This window comes from Antechinus flavipes, chromosome 3 (genome assembly GCF_016432865.1).
Source record: "Antechinus flavipes isolate AdamAnt ecotype Samford, QLD, Australia chromosome 3, AdamAnt_v2, whole genome shotgun sequence".
NCBI classification, from domain to species: Eukaryota; Metazoa; Chordata; class Mammalia; order Dasyuromorphia; family Dasyuridae; genus Antechinus; species Antechinus flavipes.
In genome coordinates this window covers 567,755,637-567,774,458 of record NC_067400.1, presented here as the reverse complement: position 1 = coordinate 567,774,458, position 18,822 = coordinate 567,755,637, and the positions used below count along the sequence as shown (strand labels likewise).

General features: G+C 50.9%; 4 protein-coding genes across 11 annotated transcripts; 1 reads left to right on the top strand and 3 right to left on the bottom strand.

Annotated features, from left to right (window-relative positions):
* TMEM234 (transmembrane protein 234) lies at positions 1–3,893 on the top strand. Of its 3 annotated transcripts, none has more exons than XM_051987840.1 (4): positions 1–255; positions 335–486; positions 947–1,013; positions 2,568–3,893. In XM_051987840.1, exons 1-4 carry the CDS (start codon positions 183–185, stop codon positions 2,720–2,722), a joined length of 447 nt encoding a protein of 148 aa, XP_051843800.1. In that variant the 5' UTR covers positions 1–182; the 3' UTR covers positions 2,723–3,893. The 3 variants fall into 3 exon arrangements, with proteins under 3 accessions (XP_051843800.1, XP_051843801.1, XP_051843799.1); XM_051987841.1 differs by lacking the exon at positions 2,568–3,893 and adding an exon at positions 1,436–2,440; XM_051987839.1 differs by lacking the exon at positions 2,568–3,893 and having other exon boundaries at positions 947–1,415.
* Positions 3,625–9,746, bottom strand: DCDC2B (doublecortin domain containing 2B). 4 transcript variants are annotated; one of them, XM_051987831.1, is made up of 9 exons: positions 9,046–9,746; positions 8,361–8,412; positions 7,432–7,508; positions 7,106–7,237; positions 6,060–6,206; positions 5,861–5,900; positions 5,402–5,516; positions 4,489–4,592; positions 3,625–4,049 (listed from the first exon to the last, which is right to left on the bottom strand). In XM_051987831.1, exons 1-9 carry the CDS (start codon positions 9,318–9,320, stop codon positions 3,999–4,001), a joined length of 993 nt encoding a protein of 330 aa, XP_051843791.1. In that variant the 5' UTR covers positions 9,321–9,746; the 3' UTR covers positions 3,625–3,998. The 4 variants fall into 4 exon arrangements, 3 of the variants coding, with proteins under 3 accessions (XP_051843791.1, XP_051843793.1, XP_051843792.1); XM_051987833.1 differs by lacking the exon at positions 6,060–6,206; XR_007952225.1 differs by lacking the exon at positions 3,625–4,049 and having other exon boundaries at positions 4,499–4,592; positions 4,964–5,516.
* Positions 9,747–10,069: 323 nt separating this feature from the next.
* On the bottom strand, positions 10,070–12,047 carry IQCC (IQ motif containing C). Of its 3 annotated transcripts, none has more exons than XM_051987836.1 (4): positions 11,780–12,047; positions 11,423–11,575; positions 10,612–11,127; positions 10,070–10,450 (listed from the first exon to the last, which is right to left on the bottom strand). In XM_051987836.1, the coding sequence occupies exons 1-4, from the start codon at positions 11,876–11,878 to the stop codon at positions 10,409–10,411; spliced, it is 810 nt and encodes a 269-aa protein (XP_051843796.1). In that variant the 5' UTR covers positions 11,879–12,047; the 3' UTR covers positions 10,070–10,408. The 3 variants fall into 3 exon arrangements, with proteins under 3 accessions (XP_051843796.1, XP_051843797.1, XP_051843795.1); XM_051987837.1 differs by having other exon boundaries at positions 10,070–10,721; positions 10,902–11,127; XM_051987835.1 differs by having other exon boundaries at positions 10,070–11,127.
* A 104-nt stretch (positions 12,048–12,151) lies between these two features.
* On the bottom strand, positions 12,152–16,989 carry CCDC28B (coiled-coil domain containing 28B). The gene is made up of 6 exons (XM_051987838.1): positions 16,721–16,989; positions 13,922–14,142; positions 13,488–13,654; positions 13,074–13,261; positions 12,950–12,972; positions 12,152–12,652 (listed from the first exon to the last, which is right to left on the bottom strand). Exons 2-6 carry the CDS (start codon positions 14,083–14,085, stop codon positions 12,598–12,600), a joined length of 597 nt encoding a protein of 198 aa, XP_051843798.1. The 5' UTR covers positions 14,086–14,142; positions 16,721–16,989; the 3' UTR covers positions 12,152–12,597.
* Positions 16,990–18,822: the final 1,833 nt, after the last annotated feature.

Here is an 18,822-nt window from a genome sequence, read left to right as displayed (position 1 = left end):
AATTCTGAGCCCCTCCCCTTCCCTGTATTCCTCTCTCAATTTCTTCCTCTGTTACAATAATGACAGCTGGCGCAGAACTCTTTAATCGGCTGTTTCTTGGGAGCTCTAGGATGAAATCTCCTTGGGAATTACTATTACCTCCATCTTACAGATGGGGAAACTAAGGCTCTTTGGGCAAGAGGATGACTCGGGTAGCCAGTGTCGGAAGCGGGCCCTTCCCGCCCTCTCCACAGCATCACGCTGCCCCTAGCGGAGGTGGGGAGTTGGGGGTGGGAGTCTGGGGTCCGTGCTTGGGATGAGTGCCGGCCGAGTGACAGGTCCTCCTCCCTCTCAGGGCAGGTGTGTGCCCTTGTGCTGGTGGCGGTGTTATGGGGCGGCTCCAACCCTCTGTTGAAGAGAGCCACGGGGAACATGGTGCCGGTGCAAGAGGGGAACCGGCTTAGGCAGCTGCTGCAGGAGATGAAGTACTTATTTTTCAACTACCAGGTAGGGCCTGGGACATGTATGCAGGGGAAATGTTTGGGGCGGGACGCCAGGGATTTTCCAGGTTTCACCCGGACCCTGGCCCTTTAGTAAGAAAAATCAGGTCCGCAAGATGGGTCTCGGAAGCTCCTGGTGTTTGTAGGATTTGGAGTCCTATCTTAATCTTGATTGTGAGTCCTACCTGGGTGATGAGGGGCAGGCTTTTCTCCTCTCTGAGCCTCAGATTCATCATAAAGCCCCTTCTAGTTCATATTTACACAGTCCTGAATTAACTAAAGATTCAGTGCATTTGACCAGATGCGGGGCTGAGTTTGTTTGCAAGTCTTCCCTCCCACATCGATGTCCGAGATTCCTGTCTGGAAGTGGGGCGTCATCATTAGGGGACTTTCCATTCACTCTCTCAGATGATTCTGTGCTGCCTGGTGTACACTGACCCTAGCTTTTCTCTCACCTTCAATCCCAGTATCTGGTGCCCCTTTGCCTCAACCAGTGTGGCTCCCTGATCTATTACCTTACCCTGGCATCAACAGGTATGTGTGTCTCAGTTTTGAGGGCTGATCATCTGGGTGGGATATGGGTAATAAATATCAAAGCAGGGTTCCAAGATACCTTCCAGAGTGGTTCATTTAGCAGTTTAATGTCTCTTTCTTCACCTCCCTCCTTAGCAGCTATAGCTATGCTACACGGTGGGACTGGGCTTCCTACCCTAGCAATCTTGGCAACTCATCTGCATTATGAGTATGAGAAATCAGTCTTGAACTAGACAATTTAGTTTTATCAATATGGTACATACTGAAGCCTTGGATTTGACATTGAAAGACCTGAGTTGGAATCTTATTTTTGCTACCATGTGTGATCTTGGGCAAAACACTTAAACTCTTTGGGGCTATTTTCTTATCTGAAAAATGAGGATATTCAAGAGTGACCTTACTATCCCTTCCATTTCTACAAGTCTGATGCTCTAGACAAAGGAATGAAAAACCAATCAAGCAAGAGGAGATGGGTTCATAGACTGCACAGGATAGGCAGGCATAGTTGAGTTGCATCTGCATCATTGAAGAGATACCCCCATGGGACCACTGATCCATTGAATATTTGTGGCACCACTAAAGAAGTGCTTCTTGGATATTTCTCCAACTCCTCCATTTGACTTACATGCACATTACTTCACATTCTATCTACTCAGGTCTTTATTGGCACCAGTGTTTTTTTTTTTTTTTTTTTGTTCTTGTAATTTTCTTTATTGTTTTTTATTCGTTGGCATAAACCAAAAAAGCATAAATTATTCCTCCACCCCTAAAAGACTGTAGCATATTTCCTTACTTTTAAAAGATCCCTGACTTCATTCATGTGGTGTGGACACTCCTTCCAGGACTTAGGAGATGAACTTTATGAGTTGCCACATCCATTCCCCATGATATAATATATTTGGCTTGGCTGGTTTTCTAACCAGTTTGCCGTAAAGTCTTTCTAATTTCTATTTGGGATTAGGTTGGTGGGAGGGATCTGTTGTTACTATGTCTAGCCCACTGAATTGGCCTTACAGAATCTGAGTTCAGAGACTGTGAGCACCATATGACTTCAATGTGTAGTGTGAAAGATCGTGAGTTCTTTAAATATTATTTTTCTCAAGAACTTGATCCCTCCCAAAAAGAAATTAGAAATGAGGCTTGGATTTAGCTGTGCTCCCACTGAATGAGTTTCTACATCGTTGTGTTTTTATTATAACTGTCAAGAGTTCTGTATGTCTATCTTTAACCTAAAAATTATGAAATCTGGCATTTCTGTAGCTTACTGAAGGCTTGCAAAGCACTTTACAGTAGCTCATTGGATCCTCACAGCACCCTTTGAAGTAGGTGCTGTTCTCATCTCAGTTTTACTGACAAGGAACCTGATGATCAAGTTCCTGATGATAAACAGGGAGGTTTAAGTGACTCACCCAAATGATCTGTCTAGAAATAGGTGTTTGGAGGAGGGTCCTAGTGCAGCTAGCCCCTCCTAATGGACCAAGACCTTTTTGAGGACAGGGACACATTTCCTGCTTTAGAGCGAATCCCAGGGAATATCAAAATGTTCCCCTCCAGATCTGTCCCTGGCTGTGCCCATCAGTAACTCCCTGGCTCTTGTTGTCACCTTGGTTGTCGGGAAGTTCCTTGGGGAAGACATTGGTGGAAATGTAAGTAAGGCCACTCCTGGGGAGAAATCACTTGCCAGGCTCTTAGGTGTCCAAGCTGGGTGACTTCTGCGCAGTTCCAAAGTCCATAGTCTTTGGGGGGGATGAGAATCCAGTGTCTGGGTATCTCTCAGCAGCCTTCCCCTTCTTTTTCTACAATCAGAGTAGGGAACTATAGAGTATGGGAAGACTCCATCTTATGTCTCTTTCTTTTCTGACCCAACACTTAGCCTATTGTCTGGCACACAGTAGGTGCTTAATGTTTATTAATTATTGATTGACCCAGGGCCTGCCCTGGGAATGGTGCTTACCGTCTTCGGAATCATGCTCTGCATTGCAAGTTCAGTGGGCAAGACAGAATAACGACAGGATCCTGTGGCCAGCCCCACCCAGAGACGACGGAGCCTTGGAGCAGGGAACCCTGGGCTGGGGTATCTTGAGCCACTGAAGCTTGAGCTTTCCTTGAGAAGGCTGTCTTTGACTTTTTTTGGCAGGGACCTCTCCCTTGACAATCCAGTGAGGCCTCATGGGGAGGTGGACATAGAGACTTTACTGCTTTGAGCCCCAAATTTCATGCCTTGGAAATGCCTCCCCCCTCTCCCTTTCAGTATGTGACCCAACTTCTCTCATGACCTTGGCCTCCAGCCAAAATTGTGGTTTGTGCAGAGCACCCTGGGTGTCAGGTGCAGAGTCCTCCTCAAACTCAAACTCTGGGCCCTTCTGAGCCTTGGAGTGAGCTCGTTTGGGTTGGGGACGATAGTGAGTCAGAGCCCACAGATGCTGCAGTCAGTTGAACGCCTTCCTTCCCTTCCCCACTTGCAGCCTCGGAGGGGGCCCCTCAGATCCTAGGCCAAGAGGCTAGTTTCATCATTAGCTTTTGCTTCTCTAACTTCTCTCTAGTCCAGGCACACCCATCCAGTGGGATGTGGTCTGGAGAGATGGGTAAACAAAATTCAGATGACCCAGAAGCAGAGAAAACTATTTATTAGGCCAGAACTTCTCCCAAAGTGTGTGGGCCCCTGTGTCCTCCTCACCCCACCTTGTTGTCAGGCCCTACACAAGGTGGAGGAAGGTAACCCTTCCCTTCCCCTGGTAGCTGAGGCTTTCCCCACCCAGGCAGGCTCACTGCAGGTTTGTGGGCCAAGCAGACTAGAAAGGCCTGTCGTCTCTTCTGGCAGGAAGCTGGGAGACCACACAGAAGAGGGTCCACTGGTTCAATAAAAGGCTGTGCCACGGCTGCTGATGGAATGCTGGCTTGGGATGGGGAAGGGAACGGAGGGAGGCTGGGCTGAGCCTCTGGTGTTCCAAGACAGCATCCAAGTTGAGTTCTATACTACCTACCCTAGGCAGCATTTTCCAAGAAACAAGTTTCTTCTACTATTTCTGCAGCCTTCTGGAAGAGAGAGATGTCAGAAGAGAGCTGATTTGGACCTGAAAGCAGAGTCCCCCTTAATCTATCAAAAACCTAAACAAAAGGACTCTAGACAACATCTGATTCAATATAGTCACTGTCCAGATGAAGGAACTGATTCAAGATGCAAAGATAAGTGTTTAAGGTGACAGGGCCTGGTAAGACAGCTAAAGTACTCCTTTGGAGCCTTAGGGCGAAATTATGGGAAGATTCCAAGTCCTGCCAGGAGGGACAGCAACATGGGATATGGTCAGCATGACAGAAAGGCTAGATGCTGCGAGCTGATGAGGGTGTGCTGGTAGAGTCTGAATTAGAACCCAGATCCTTTGCAGTTTTGAGCTCTTTGCTTCATCTTGGCTAGGTTGTGGGACTACACACTTCAGCTGAATCTACAGCAGTTCTAAAGACACAGATCTCATACCTGATCCAAGGGCACTTCTGTCAATGTATTCCCATCTTCCTTTACTTCTTGGGCACCTGCCAGTTCCCTCCTAGTGTGGGGTGCACCATACACACTCCTTTCTTCTGTCAGGAAAGAGGGGTTACATGTTGACCTTATTGGGACTACACAGGAGCCAGAAAAGCACATGTAGCTAAACTTTCTTCTCCAAGCCACTGGGTTCCCCTCCTCAACTTCCAACTCATAGTCAAAGACTCTTTCCTCCTCCAAATTTGTCTTCAGCTGTCTCCTTCCCCATATTGACTCCTTTCCTCAGTTAGGTTTTTAGCCACCAAAGAGGCTCATGGAATTATGAAACAACTTTTCTAAGTCACTGTTTATATCCATAACAAAATTTTCCTCACAGGAAGGAGATAGACCTGTGAGGTGGAATCTGAGGGCATCAGTCCCACTCAGGTCCCTGAAAAACCACCATTAGAGCCAGTAGGTGGGATACCTCACATTTACATCTCCGTTTACAAAGCACTTTTCTCACTCCTCAAGGAAAGAAAGGCCCCTGAGCCTCAGGGGTTCAGCAGTTTCCCCAGCTGTCCTTTCTTAGCCTATCCTGGAAGACATAAAGAACAGGGAGACTTTGGAGACTGGACAACACTGAGTCCAGGGCCCAAACACAAACTGCTCCCTTCAAGATCAGCCCTATTTCTGGAGCTCTCTTAACCTCCCCACACCTCCTCTAGTCTAAGTGTGTGGGGATGCAGAACAAGACACAGAAGGAGTTATGAGGGTGCGGAACTTTTTGTTTTCAATCATCTTGGTCATGTACTAGCTGTATAACCTGACCTCTCCAAACCCGTTTCCTTATTTGTAAAATGTGCTAGCTTCGTTCTAGTAGCTAGTTCACAGGGCTGTTACGAGGGATCAGGGGCCAACTTGCCAGGCTGAAGTAGGGAGCACCTTCTCCGATGGCTTCGGGCCAGCACAGGTTTGGCAAAGAAAACAGAGGAGTCTTTCCTGGAGGACTGGACTGCTGGAGCCCCGAAGCTGTCTGCCTGGGAGACGGAAGACCTTCTGCATCTCCTGTACCCAGATTCCCTTCTACCCTCTCTTCAATTCCCACAGTCCTCCTTTGGGCCTTGGCAGGTGCCATTTCTAATGCCTCCGGACACAAACCAGGTACCATCCATATCACCAGCCTCAGTAACAGGGATGTTAAAGCACAGCTCCTGGCCCAGGGCTCAGGATAGTGTGTGTCTGTTTGCTCATTTGTAAAACATTTGAAGAGATTTGGCTCTAGGGATTCCCAGGACCTTTCTCTACTTTTATCAATCACATCCTCTTGGGGCTTCACTATTATCCCCTTTCCACTTTTCCTTGGCTGTCTCACTTAACCTACCTTCTGCCTATAGGCTTTGGGTTCGAGTCTTGGTGGACGCCTGTAACACAAAAGGAAATTGAGCAGATTGCTCAGGTTAAAGAGGATTCAAAAGATAACAGCCCAGGAAGCTGAGATGAGGCCCTCTGCCTTCACCGACTACCCAAGCCCATTTCCACCTCCCTCACCTCTTGGCTATACCTCCCAAACCCTAATGTACCAGAAGCCACCCGGCAAGGAGGGGCTCGGCACCAGAAGCTCCAAATAGGGTAGGGCCTTATACCCATCCTTTGATACAGCTACGTAGTAACCACCATTCACCAGTGCTGCTTTGCTCAACACTGGCACTCCCTCCAGTGTGCAGAGTCTGTAGGAGAGAAGGGGTCACTCCTTGCAGAGCCATACCATGGAAGATAGCCAGAAAAAGATGCTTCCTCAAATTTTATGACAACAGTTCTGGTTTAGGGATTGAGCCACCATTTTTCACACCACTAGAATCAGATTTAGAGCTAGAAGAGACCCTCTTACAGGTCTATCAATAAATGATACAAAGAGACAAAAAAATCTTTGCCTCAAGGATCTTGCAATGTAATTGAGATAATGCAAAAAAAAGGAAAGCAAGCTACATATGGGATAAATAGGAAATAAGCTACGGGGATATAGTTGGAGAAGGTATTCTGTAAAAGGTAGAATTGTGGTTGGAACTTAAAGGAAGCCAGAGAAGTCAGTAGTTGAGCAAGAACATTCCAGCCATAGGGGACAACTAGAGAAAATGCCCCAAAATAAGAGGATGTTTACTTAAAGGATCAGCCAGGATGCCAGTGTTGGAAAGTAAGGTGTAAGAAAACTGGACATGTAGGAAGGGGCTACTTTGTGAAAGGCTTTGAATTCCAGAGAATTCTGTATTTGATTCTGAGGGTGATAGGGAGCCACTGGAGCTTAGGGACTTGCTCTCAGGTTAGGATTTGGGCCCAAAGCCAGAATCTCTGTTGTACTATGGGGTCTTCCTTAGGATTTGGAACGAGAGACTTAAGTTCTAGTCATTATTTGTAAATGGAGATTACTCAAAGGTTCCTTCTATCTCTGCACCTAGGCTCCTCCAGTAGTTCAGTGACAAGTCGGAAACACTAACTGTTCTCTCATTGGGGTGGGGGGGAGGGTCTTAGGCAATTTGCTTTCCTGGACCTCACATTTCCTCCCTGATTCTTTCCCTCTACTGGGCATCCTCCAAGCTACTCCTTCAGGCAGCCCAGCCCCAGCTCCTACCCGCTCACAGCTCCGTCCTTCAGCTGGGCCTTCTCCGTCAGTTGTCTCAGCACTGCTCCCCAGTCCTGCCGGGAGGTACAGGCTAGGTGCAGGCTAAAAGGAGGGCTCAGCAGGTCCCCATTTCTAAACACCCTGGAATAAGAACAAAACAGGGGCCTGTGACTCCACCCCAGCTGAGGACTTCAGGAAGCTCTGGTAGCCTTAGAAGTCTAAAACCCTTGATGGACCAACAAAAAGATTGTCTGCTGTGGCTGAAGAAGACTGTTTTCATCGGCATTTTCCCTCAGCCCTTATTCCCATTCCATTCCCACAACCTCAGCACTCACTGAATTGTGCAGGAGGCCAAGGCTGGGATTCTCTTCCCAGGAGACCTGTAATTTGGTCTTGGGAGGGCTGGAGGAGCCTGGCAAAATAATAACTGACAGTTACATAGTGCTTCGTGATTGGCAAACATCACCTCATTGGCCCAGCCTGGAACAAAGGGAAAAGCAGTACATTTGGAGTCATCTTTGCCACTTCTCAGGGCCTCAGTTTCCCCCTTGGAAAAGGAGTTTGGACTAGATAATCTCCAAGTTCCCCCAAAGTTTATGATCCAACATTGGATCTAAGTTCTAAGATAACTAGTGCATCCTTTTAGTGATGGCACTGCTGAATGTCACAGAAAGGGAAAGAATTTGACCAAGATCACTCAGTGAGGATGGGACAGAATCAGGTCTCCTGTAGGTCTTGACTCCAAACCTATGGCTCTCTGCTAGACTGTGCGGCTCGAGCCTGTTGAGTTGCTGCAGCCTCTGAGCTGTACCAGTCTGAGGCCCAGCTCTCCTCACTTCGGGCAAATCCCTCACCTGTTCTGGCCCATGTGCGCCTCCTTCTTTGTTAAGAAATCATCCTCCTGATTCTGATCAACCAGAGCTGAGGAGCTCCAGGCTAAAAGAATCCTCAGCTCAGCTAGCTGCCTACCTCAGTCTGCTTTGCTGTTCACAGACACTTTAAGATATCTAAGGGGCCTGGGGTTTGGGAGGATCATTTAGTGCTATTTGATAACTCCCTGGTGAAGAAAAAGAAGCCCACAGGGGTTGACTTGCCCAGGGTCACAAGAGAAGTGGCTATTGGTAGGCTATAAACTCTGGTCCCCTTTACTCCTGATACAGGGAGGCAGGTACACATTCATAGCCCCAGGAGCCTACTGGGTCCAAGTGTTGCAGGGTAAACATGGGTGAGGGAAGGGCCAAGTTTGGAAAGGTATAGAACCCACCAGGAATCTGATATTTTTCCTCCCTGGTTTTTCACCTCCAGGGTAGATATAGCTGAAAGACACAGAAAATGTTATCGCCTCCTGGACATGGCACTTTCTCCAAACTACCCACTTTTCCCCCTACTCTTCCTTCTTCAGTCTTACTCTTTTGGGATTGGAGAGTAGGAGACATCAGATAGAGGTTAGGGGACAATGCTGTTCAATTTTTTTTCATCCTCATGGATAGTTCATCTGCTTGCAACCTGATTCTCCTTGACTTTTGGATTGAGTTGCTACCAGGTCTGATATCAGCAATCAGTATTAATCTAAGTTGTTTTCTGATCTAAACCAAGGAAAGCCTGGGCTTCCAAAATTCTCCCTCCAAAGGTGGGAAGGCCTCAAATGGAAGCAGTTCAGAGTGAGATTGGCTTTTGGGTCATCCGTGGCCAACCCTGCCCCTCTACACATGGATCCCTGTTTTGGCTAATACCAATCACCATAGGATATCACATCCAGGGGAAGAAATGGCCCTTGGGCTTGGAGAGTTCTCATGCTCCCCACAAATAAAAAGCACTATCTTGTGAGGTAAGGAGGGGAATGATGAGGGACATGGAAATGAGTCAAGGAGAGCTTGTTAAAAAGCCTTTGGTGCAGTGGAGTAATGGATAATCTCTAGTTGCCCAAAGGTCCCTTGGTCCCCACTCACGGCAACCTCCGGAAACGTTCAAAGCCAGCAGCAACATACTCCCCACCGTTCTGAAGCTCTGACAAGTCAGTGATGACATGGCCATGCTGGGGGGTGTAGAGGGAACGAATGGCCAGAGGAGCCTGTACGGCACTTGTCACCTCATTAAGAAATGCCTCGAAAGTGGGGAAACGGCGGTGGGTGACCACCAGCTGTCTTCCTGGAGAGAACAGGTCCCCATTCCGGTATACCACCACCTTCTTGGCCATAGGAAGCCCAGGAGTAGTGGCAGCCATGGTGCTGCTGACCTAAGCTGGCAAGGGACGCTCAACCGTTGCTAGGCAATCAGGATAGAGAAAGGAGGGACTCGGAGGCTTAACTCCTACCTCCCCATTTTAGTTTGTCATTAGAAATCTAAAGTAGTAGCCCTCTAGCTGGAAATGAGACTAGAGCTAATTTTTTACTAGAGATTTTGATTACCTAATCCAATCATCTGAGCAACAGTTCCCTCTATACTATTCCTAAAAGCTGGTTCAAATTTCAATATTCCTTAAACCTTGTGTGGCTTTGCAAAGTCCATTTCCCTCCAGAGACCTCATTTTTTTTTTTTCCTCCTGTCAAAGGGGATTGAGTCAGATAATCTGGAAGGGCTCTTCAAGTTCTAAATCTAGTGATTCAGCTTCTACTTGTACACACTCCTTTCCACCCCAAGCACAAACACATACACATACCCTTCCATGCAACTGATGAGTAATTGTCAGGTTCATTTGACTTTGGGGAGGGGACCAGATCCCAGTAGAAGGGAGAGCTGATTCTAAAATATACTTTTCATGGCACACAAATACTGGGTCAAAGAGATGGAACTACCAAAGCTCCAAAATGGAAGGTGTTTAATTCTTCCTCTAACCCAGTGACTTGATTCTCTTATTCTCTCCTTCAGTTCTCACCAAGTTTCTGTTCTCTGTCTGCCCAAAGGATGCTTTCTGAATCAGGGTCCATCTAACCCCAGGCTTGATGCTGGGAGGCTGGATTATGGTCTCACACATTTTTCCAGGTGTAGAGTTAATGGTCCTAGGCCAGGTTCAAGGCCCACCTATTCCAAACACAGGGTTATACTGAGGCTTAGAAATCTGATACTAGTCTGGTCCTTGGAGCCAAGGAAGGCGACAAAGAGGTCCTGGCATATTGGCCTTGAGGATAAAGCTGAACTTGTGCCCTGACTTCACTCTGGTCCACTGGAACGGGTTGGAGAACAGGAGTCTTCAGTAGTGAGCTATGGGGAGGCCCTTCCCAGCAGTATCAGCTTCCCAGTCTCGTCGACAGCTTGGACACTCAGACGATGGTATTATGGTGATCCCAGTGCTTGAGGTACAGTCCTCTCCAACTAATTTTCTGGGAGATCCAATGTTTGTCTGAGAAGCAAATACTGTGGGAGATAAGAGGGGATGGGGCTGTCAGGGAATGCTGAAGGCCTGCAGGATCTCTGAGGCTTTACCCATATGTAAAAACTGAGAAAGAGCTTGGGAGGCTGGAAGCTCAGGAAAGCTGAGATAGCCAGGAAGGAGAAAGCTGACAGGAGGCAGTCACCTTCTTTCGACTGACAATGGCCTGCTGCAGCCAAAGCATTTCCATGGCCAGGTGTCTCCGAAGTTTCTGGAGCTGGGCAGGTTGGGAGGCTGGTGTGAGCTCCAGGGCCTCTGTGTATGTGGAGACATTGCAAGATATGTCAGAGAATGCTACCAACTGGTCACAAAGGCTGGTCCCCTCTAAAAATGCCCCGTTTCCATTTAGTTCCAGCCTGGAATTGGGGGTCTTTGGTCCATTAGGGAGAGGAGTCTTGGGTGGGTCATAGGGAGAAAGGAGGGAAGAGGAGCTACCTGGGATCCTTCTCAGCATCGGGTCACCAGCCTCCATCACCAGCCTGTTCTGGGGGCTACCTTCCTGGTCGACCCTGAAACCATCTTGCTGCTCAGGCCCCTTTACGGGAGAAGGTTCCTTCCGGCCTCCATCTGCCTCTGGCTCTTCACTCTGGAGTCTGCTGAGGGGCTCCTGAACAGGTCCCAGGCTGCTGCCTCCTTCTGTTCTGGGGCCGCAGGGTCTTCTCTATGGGGCAATCAGGGCAGAGCCAAAGGGCCTGCTCAGCCTACTCCTCCCATCTGCCCCCTGCAGAGAGTGGGGGGGAGGGAGGAGGCAGCTGAGCAGGGAAGAGAGGAGGGTATATATCGGGAGGAAGACAGGGTTCCGCTCGAGGGCGCAAGAGGTAACACAGAGTAACGGGGAAATGAAAGCCACAACCACCCTCCCCCAGGGAGAGGGCCCAAGGAGCGGTTCCGGAGCCCCAAAGGGCCGGACTCACCCACACGTCAGGCTCAGTGCTCAGGAGGCCCTACCGACTTACCCGTGCCTCCGGGGAGAAAACGGGCCTCGGAAGCCAGCGTCCCACCCAGCGCGGCTGCCCGCCCAAGTCGCCCTCCACCTGCCGCACCACCTCCTCATACTCGGCTCTCAAGCTCTGCAGCCGCCTCCGGGTCTGACGGCCCCTCACGCAAGCCTGGGGACACGTGGACGTGATCACTCCGGGCTGGAGCAGAATCCCGGGCCGCCCGGGGCAGTGAGGGAGAGTGGGGGAATCTCGGGGCCCGTCTGGAGGGGGGAACAGGAAGTAGGAGATCCCCGCCTGCAGGAGGACACGGGGAGACCAGGGAGTCCCAAGGGGCCAGGGTCTGTCCAGGAAGGATGGTGCTCCTGTCCCCACCTGCAGTTTCGTCACGCGCCGAACCAACTCGTGGAGCTCCATGACCCAGCTACTGCCACAACAGTCCCTTCCTTTCCCGGCGCCTCCAATTGTCGTCATGGCCACGCCCGCGTTTCCATGGATACGGGAACGCCCGAGCAGCAGTGCTACTGGGTAACGTGCCCGCCAGTCTGTCTTTATGAAAAGGCGTCACTGTCGCCCCCAAGTAAACGAGAAGGCCCAGCCTTCACCTCGGAGTCAACTCCAGCTCTCTTGAGGGGCTATGGCGGATCTTCCTCACCTAAAGGGGAGCGTGGGATCTCAGGCGGAGGATTGGCCGATGAGAAACACGCGGATGGGAGGAGTCAATGAAGACACTGACACCCAGAGCACTTCGGTCCATCAAGTTTAATTCAGCTGCTAGAGGCCCGGCCGGAACTTAGGGGGAGGGGAGAGGCGACCCTGGAGATATCACAGCCGGGGTCAGAGGCCAGGGTCATTTGAAATCGGAGGGCCTGCGGGCACAGCTTGTTCAGAGCTTGGGGTCATGTGAGGTCATTCGACCTGGTGGGTCACAACCTGGGTCAGAAGTCAGGGTCACATGAGGTCAGGAGGCTTCAAGTCCCAAGCCAGGGTCATAGCTCTGGGTATTTGGGATCCGAAGGCCTGGGGGGTCACATCTCCAAGGCCCACCGCCAGGTCACAGAGTCAAGGTCTTGAAGGGGCCGAAGCTCCTTCCTCATACCCTTCGATCTGAGAGAGGCCAGCTGCTCCCCTCAGCCATCCTGGGGAAACTGAGGCAGAGAGCAAGTTTGATAGGGCCCCGCGGAAGACTCCCCTTAGGCTGTGGGTGCCTCCTCGGGCTCTGCGTTCTCTGCCAGGTGCAGCTTCTGTCTGGACACAGGTAGTTAAGGCAAGGTGTCTGCGTGGCCCTCGGACTCTTCCTCTGGGGGGGAGGATGAGGACCACTGAATGTCCCTCACAGTTCAGGTTTTGGGCAATCCTCCTTAGGACTGCTGAAGCCCGGCCCCCCACCTGACACCCCCATTTGCAGTTTGTTTGGGGGAAGGAAAGGGTCCGTGTATGTGAGCAGGTGGGGCAGGGGAGCTGAGTTCAAACCTTGGGCACTCTGAGCCCCTTGTAGTGCCAACCCCAGGGGGTCTTAACGGCCCTCCCCTTCAGGAAGGATACATAGAGTTGCTGAGGTCCTCCAGCTGCAAAGGGAGAGAGGAGTCAGGGGGGTCGAGCCCAGGGGCGCAGACAACCCCCAGAGGTCCCCATGCCCAGCCTCCCTGCGGCCCCATCCCCGGCTCACGTTGCTGAGCAGTTGGTCTAAGTTCCGGTCAGCCACAGTTTTCTTCTGCTCTTGAGGCAGCGTTTCAGCTTCCGGCTCGTCCTCGTCCTCCTCCTCCTCTCCACATACGTCCAGGCTGAAGTGCAGCCGGGCTAGCTTCTCCTGCATCTCCCGGACGTGTTCCAGCTGCTCAAAGGAACACTCCTTCCCTGCCCAGCCCAGGAGCCCGGTGCCAATCCCGGCCAGGCCAGCTCCCCCACCGACCCCCCTTCCCCGTGGCCCAGCCCAGCCCACTGGGGGAGGGGAAGCCTCTGGCCTGCTCTGGGCATGCAGATACAAAGAATCTGTGGGGACCCCGGGGCACCTTCTAAGCCTGATTCCTCAGACCCAAGGAGATCCCTGACACCCCTCCTTCCCCACCCCTCACAAACCTACCAAAGGCCTGGAGCCGGCCAGAATGGAAGTCATTGAGTAGGTTGAGGAGGCCGCCCTCCATCTCATAGACTCCAGTCACCTCTGTCAGGAAGGAGTGCTGCAAGGGGGTGCCTGCTGGGGCACCCCCTCCCCCCGCGAGCACAGGGCGGCACTTCTCCTTGGTCACCCTGGGCAGTCGGAGGAGCCACTGGTCAGGCACAGGAGGCTTTTCCCTCAGCCCTCCGGCTCCAAGATGTCTGGGGGTGGGAGGGCTAGCTCCTTCCCCCTCCTGAGTCCTAGGAGGCAGCACCACCAGACTCCAGGTCACTGGCCCTTTCTAGGCCTCGGTCTTCCAGTCTGTACTCCGGGGACAGTTGTCCCTGAGGTTTCCCTTAGTGTCCTAGGAAAAGGGGGGGGGGCCTCCTGGATGTCCGCGCTGGAGCAGACCCACTTACCGCTTAAACTTAGTCCGCTGCTTTGGGGATGGTAGGTGGGGGAGGCCCAAGGAGAAGGAGGCACTTCGGCTGGTAGGGACTGGGACCCTGCGCAGAGCACCGGCAGAGGGCGCAGGCTGCGACAGACAGGGCTTAGGGCTTCTCTTCTTCTTCTTGTCATCCATGTCTGTGGGTGGCCAGGCTTGGTTCCAAAGGGATCAAGGTGCCCTTGGGGAGGAAGCCTGGCAAGAGAAAGACCAGTGGGGACAAAGGAGTGAGACACTTTGGTTTGGCCCCAAAGGGGGAATGGGAGCAAAAGGCAGATTTTCACGGGATACAAGAAGAAACTTCCAGAGCTCCAAAAGTAGACTGGGGCAAGTCCCCATCTCTAGAGGTCTCCTCGATGACTAGATTCCCATTGGACAGAGATGATTTGGAGACTCCCATTCAAGTACACCAGCTACTGATTCTCTGACATGTCCATCTGGTCTGGAAGGCCTAAGATTCCATTTGTCCAAGGGACTGGGAATCTTGAGTTCATTTCTTAGAGCTATCCTCTTGTCCCCATCGTGTCTCTCCAAAATCAAATCTTAATTAGATGAGCCTACTGCAACCCTTACTGTACTGTATTCAAGGAGAAACTGAGGAGCAGAGAGAGCGAGAGGAACTTTCCTATTCACTAAAGCTTACATTTTTTTTAACTTTATAGAATCTTTTTCACAATTTTAGCATGTTTTTTAAGACTTGAGTTCCAGATTCTCTTCCTTCTCCCCCTCTCCATTGAGAATACAAGCAATAACAATATTGGCTATGCATATGTAGTAATGCAAAACATTTCCACAATGGGTCAAAGCATAAAATTTCTGACCCATATACTCAAGGTGACCCATATACTCAAGGAGTTCCATAACCTGGCTTCAAATACCTTTCCACATAAACTGTCTGGTCTACTGTCCTTTAAGTCACCACCTTGTCCTTTCCCCTCCCATTTCCAGTGGCTTCATCTATACTGTCTGTACCAGGTATGGATGATGATATTGGAAAAGCCCTTGGCACAATACCTGGTACACAGTGGGAGTGTAATCAAAGTTCCCTTTCCCTTTCTGTTCCTCATCCCACTACCATCACTCTGTTGAAGACAGGCCCCTTCTGAAAGCTCAGATACAAGTGTCTTCCTAAAAGCATTTCCAAGGCTTTTCTCCCCAGCTAAGAGTAATCCCCCCCCCCCTCAGATTTCTCATCACCCTTAGGCCTTGTCAGACACTTTTAGTACAATGGAGAACACCCCTGGCTCGGTGCCAGGAAGCTGGAGTTTGACCCCTGGCCCACCCTGCAGCTTCATTTCATCATGGGTATATCAATATGTTAAATAACCACACAGGGTTATTGTGTTGAAAGAACTCTGCAGACTTTAAATTGCTGTAGACGAGAAGTTTCCTTACACTCTGCCCCAGGACCAGAGTGGTTGGTCAGCTCTGGCTTAGTGTTTGTCCAACTGAGGCAGTAATTGGCCAGATGGCAAGCAGACCCTGGGCCTCTGGAAGCTGGGACCAGGGAGAGAGTTTTAGCAGACTGATGCTGTGGAGGATGATTAGAGATGTCCCCACCAGCTTTTCTTCCGTCCCACTTTCTGCTTGTCTTAGCTTGCAAACTAATGAAATTAAACCCCGGCCCTCAGATACCTTAACGGTCCTTACAAGCCTGGAAGCTCTCAGAGGGAGGGACAAGGTGAAGCTCTGAGTCAGGAACTTGTTTCAGGTGGTACCCTGACTTCTCCACACATCCAGCAAAGTGGGAGGAGTGGGGAGGAGGGCAATTGTTCTACTTGGGGGAGTCAAGGGGAGATTGAGGCAGTTTTTGTGCCAAGACTGCCTGCTCCCACACAGAGAATAAGGTCCTGGTTCTATGCCCCTCCTTCTGGCCTCTAAAGGGGATCTCCCTTCTTGGAGGAGGACCTGTTCTTCTCAGTTCCCAGGCTCCCATTCTCAGAGATTTTTGTGTGAGCATTCAGGGATGATATGGATTTTGGATGTGTCCTTTGCTCCCCTCTCAAGGAATCTCTCTTACTGTTCTCTACAGGTAGGGCAAGGCTGCCCATCTCAGGTCAAAGGTGGCACTCCCAGCAGGGTCCTGGGCCCTTTGGCCTTGGGCTGGTGTCTTTTGGGACTGGCCCTGTGTGCTAAGCTTGGCCTGGGGCTGGGGGATTCGGTATGTTCCGCTTTGATTGGAAAGAACGTTGCAACGGCCCTCAGGAGGTCTGGGATCCAGAGGGTCCCAGACACGTGTGATTCTGGGCAAATCATTTCCCGAACTTCAGTTTCCTCATCTGTCAAATCCTCATCCAATGTATTGGGCGGTGGTGGACAATTTTTTTTTTCCCCCAATTACTGAAGCGCTCTAGAAAAGTGATCTCATTAAAGAAGCATTTATTAGGCACCTGCTGTGCGGCTGGCACCGTGCTAGGTGCTGGGAGATAGCCCCTCAAAGGGCAGCAGCCCCTGCCTCTCGAGCAGCTTTCCCTGTCTGGCCTCCATCCACGGAGAGAAGCACTTGTGTCTCTGTGCAAGCCTCCGGGCGTGTCTGTTAGCATTTGCCCGGGTCGAGGGCAGCCCCTAGCTGGAGCCTGGCTCCCACCAACGCCCCCGCGGCCCGGGGACATCCTGCCCCACTTAGGCAGCGGGCGCGACGCGGCTGAGGGGCGGGGGCTCAGCATCCCCAAGCGGATCGCTGCGCCGGGCGGCCGGCTCTCTCGAAGGGCACATTGGGACCCTGTGCTCCATCCCCCACAATCCCGAAACTGGCCCCGCGACAAAGACTGACCTGGACAGATCCCAGCAGAAGCTGCCGGCCCGCCTGGGCCGCTGCCGCGTCCGGCCTGGGCTCCCCCGCCTCCCACTCCCCGCGATGAGTGTGAGTGTGAGTGTGTGTGTGTGAGGGGGAGAGCGAGCGCGGGGAGTGATTTGCATTTAAAGGGGACGCCTCTTCTTTGGGCTCCCAGGCTTGGTCTTCTTGGAGTCGGCCTTGGCTTTCTAACCTGCTCCTCCCTTGCCAGGTCTGGCTGTGGCCCAGTTTCAAGGGTGGCAGCGTGCCCGGCGGGCAGGGAGGAGGCCGGGGCCCGCCCCCGGCGGGGGGCGGGGGAAGGGAGGGGGGAATTGTCAGCTCTCAGCGGTTTCCCAGAAACCACAGGGCCAGTCGGTTCCGCTTTGGGGAAAATAACGGGTTAGGAGTGTTGGACACCATACGGTTGCCCGGGATCATGCCGACAACTGAGTCCGACCGTCGGAGCAGCAGCGCGCATTTTATAGCGTCTTTAAGTTTGCCAAGCATCCCAACTGATTTGATCTTCAAAACAACCCTGGGAAGTGGGTGTTTAACACACAGAGAGAAACCCCTTTTTCAGAAAGGGGAAGGTAGAAAGAGGTTAAGTAACTTGCCCAGGATCAATCCGGTAGTGAGTGACTGAGGCTGGATTCTGGAGTCCAAGGGGGGGGGCGGGGGCTGCAAGCTTTGATGATTCCTCAGTAGTACTGGTTCTCAGAATGGTCCCAAGCACAGCCACACTTTCAATTCAGTCAGAGCTCAGAAGGATTAAGTGCCTTCGGGCACCAGAAATGGAGCCGAGGCCCTATCTCAGGGCAGATAACAGTATATACAAAGAGTTTGGGGAAGAGAATACTCCTCACCAGCAAGACAAAGGCCTTCTCTCAGAGGCCAGATCTGAGCTGAGACTCCCAGGGCTCCAGCAATTCTGCTGTGAGGATGGGGAGAGAGCCTTTTGAGCATGGAGCCACTTGACCCATAAGCAGGCACTGGGGGTGGGGGTGGGTGGGGGTGGGGGTGAGAAACGGTAATGGGAAATGTCTGGAAAAGTAGACTGGAATTTATTGAGGGATCAGTGCTTTTGAGTTACCTCAGTGTGGTAGTTGGGTAAACACTGGATTGGAGAGAGGACAAAGGGAGTAAATCCAGGAAGGAAGGGATGGCCTGAACTGAGTGCAGAGATGGGCTTGGATGTGAGATAGCTGCACTGTGGAGGGAGAATCAAAGAGACTTAGCAACTGTCCATGTATGGGATAATGGATTGGACAGGAAGAGACAGACACTGAGATAGAGGGAGAAAAAGAGACACTGAGGAGAGGCAGGAAGAAGGTAGAGAAAAGGAGGGATAGAAGGGGAGAGACAGTAGAGAGGATGACTTCTGCCGTGAATCTGGGTGACTTGGAAGAAGAGTGTGGCCCTCAACAAAGTTAGGAGGAAGGGGGAGTTAGGAGAGGGAGCTGCAGGTTGATGGGATAAGAGAACAGGCTCCATTTTGGACACATTGAGTCTAGGATGTTGAGACAACTGGGGGGAGACTTTTTACTGACAGTTGTGGATATGAGCAGTAGGAAATCTGAATCAGATAGTTGCAGGGAGGGAAGGAGTTCTTTTCCCAATATCCACTTCCAAACATTTCTGAGTTAATTATATTCTTGCACCTGACTTTTTCTAGTCTGAGTTACTAAGAGATATAATTTGCTATGGTATTCGAGGGTCAGTCAAGATTTGAATCCAGGTCTTCCTTTATCCAGCCACCTTTATGGACCTTTATGATGAAAAGAGGAGTTGTCTCCTTGGGAAAGTCAAGGCTGAGGAAATGCAAAAAGGGCTTCTCCCTAGCCACATGCCCTTCATATGGATCCAGGACTTAGCTTCTGTTAACACAAACACTCATTTCCCAAGGATTTAGAGAACAATAAGTGGTTGAAAAATTTAAGGTCCTGGGGGGATTTGTCTTCATTAACTTGTGAGATCAGTCCATAGTCCATCCCTAACAGTTAACCCTTATCCTTCCTCTCATTGATCAACCTGTTTGTCAATTAGCCAAAAAAACATTTAAGTGCCTGCTATGTGCCAGGCACTTGTGCTCATCTTGCCTCTGC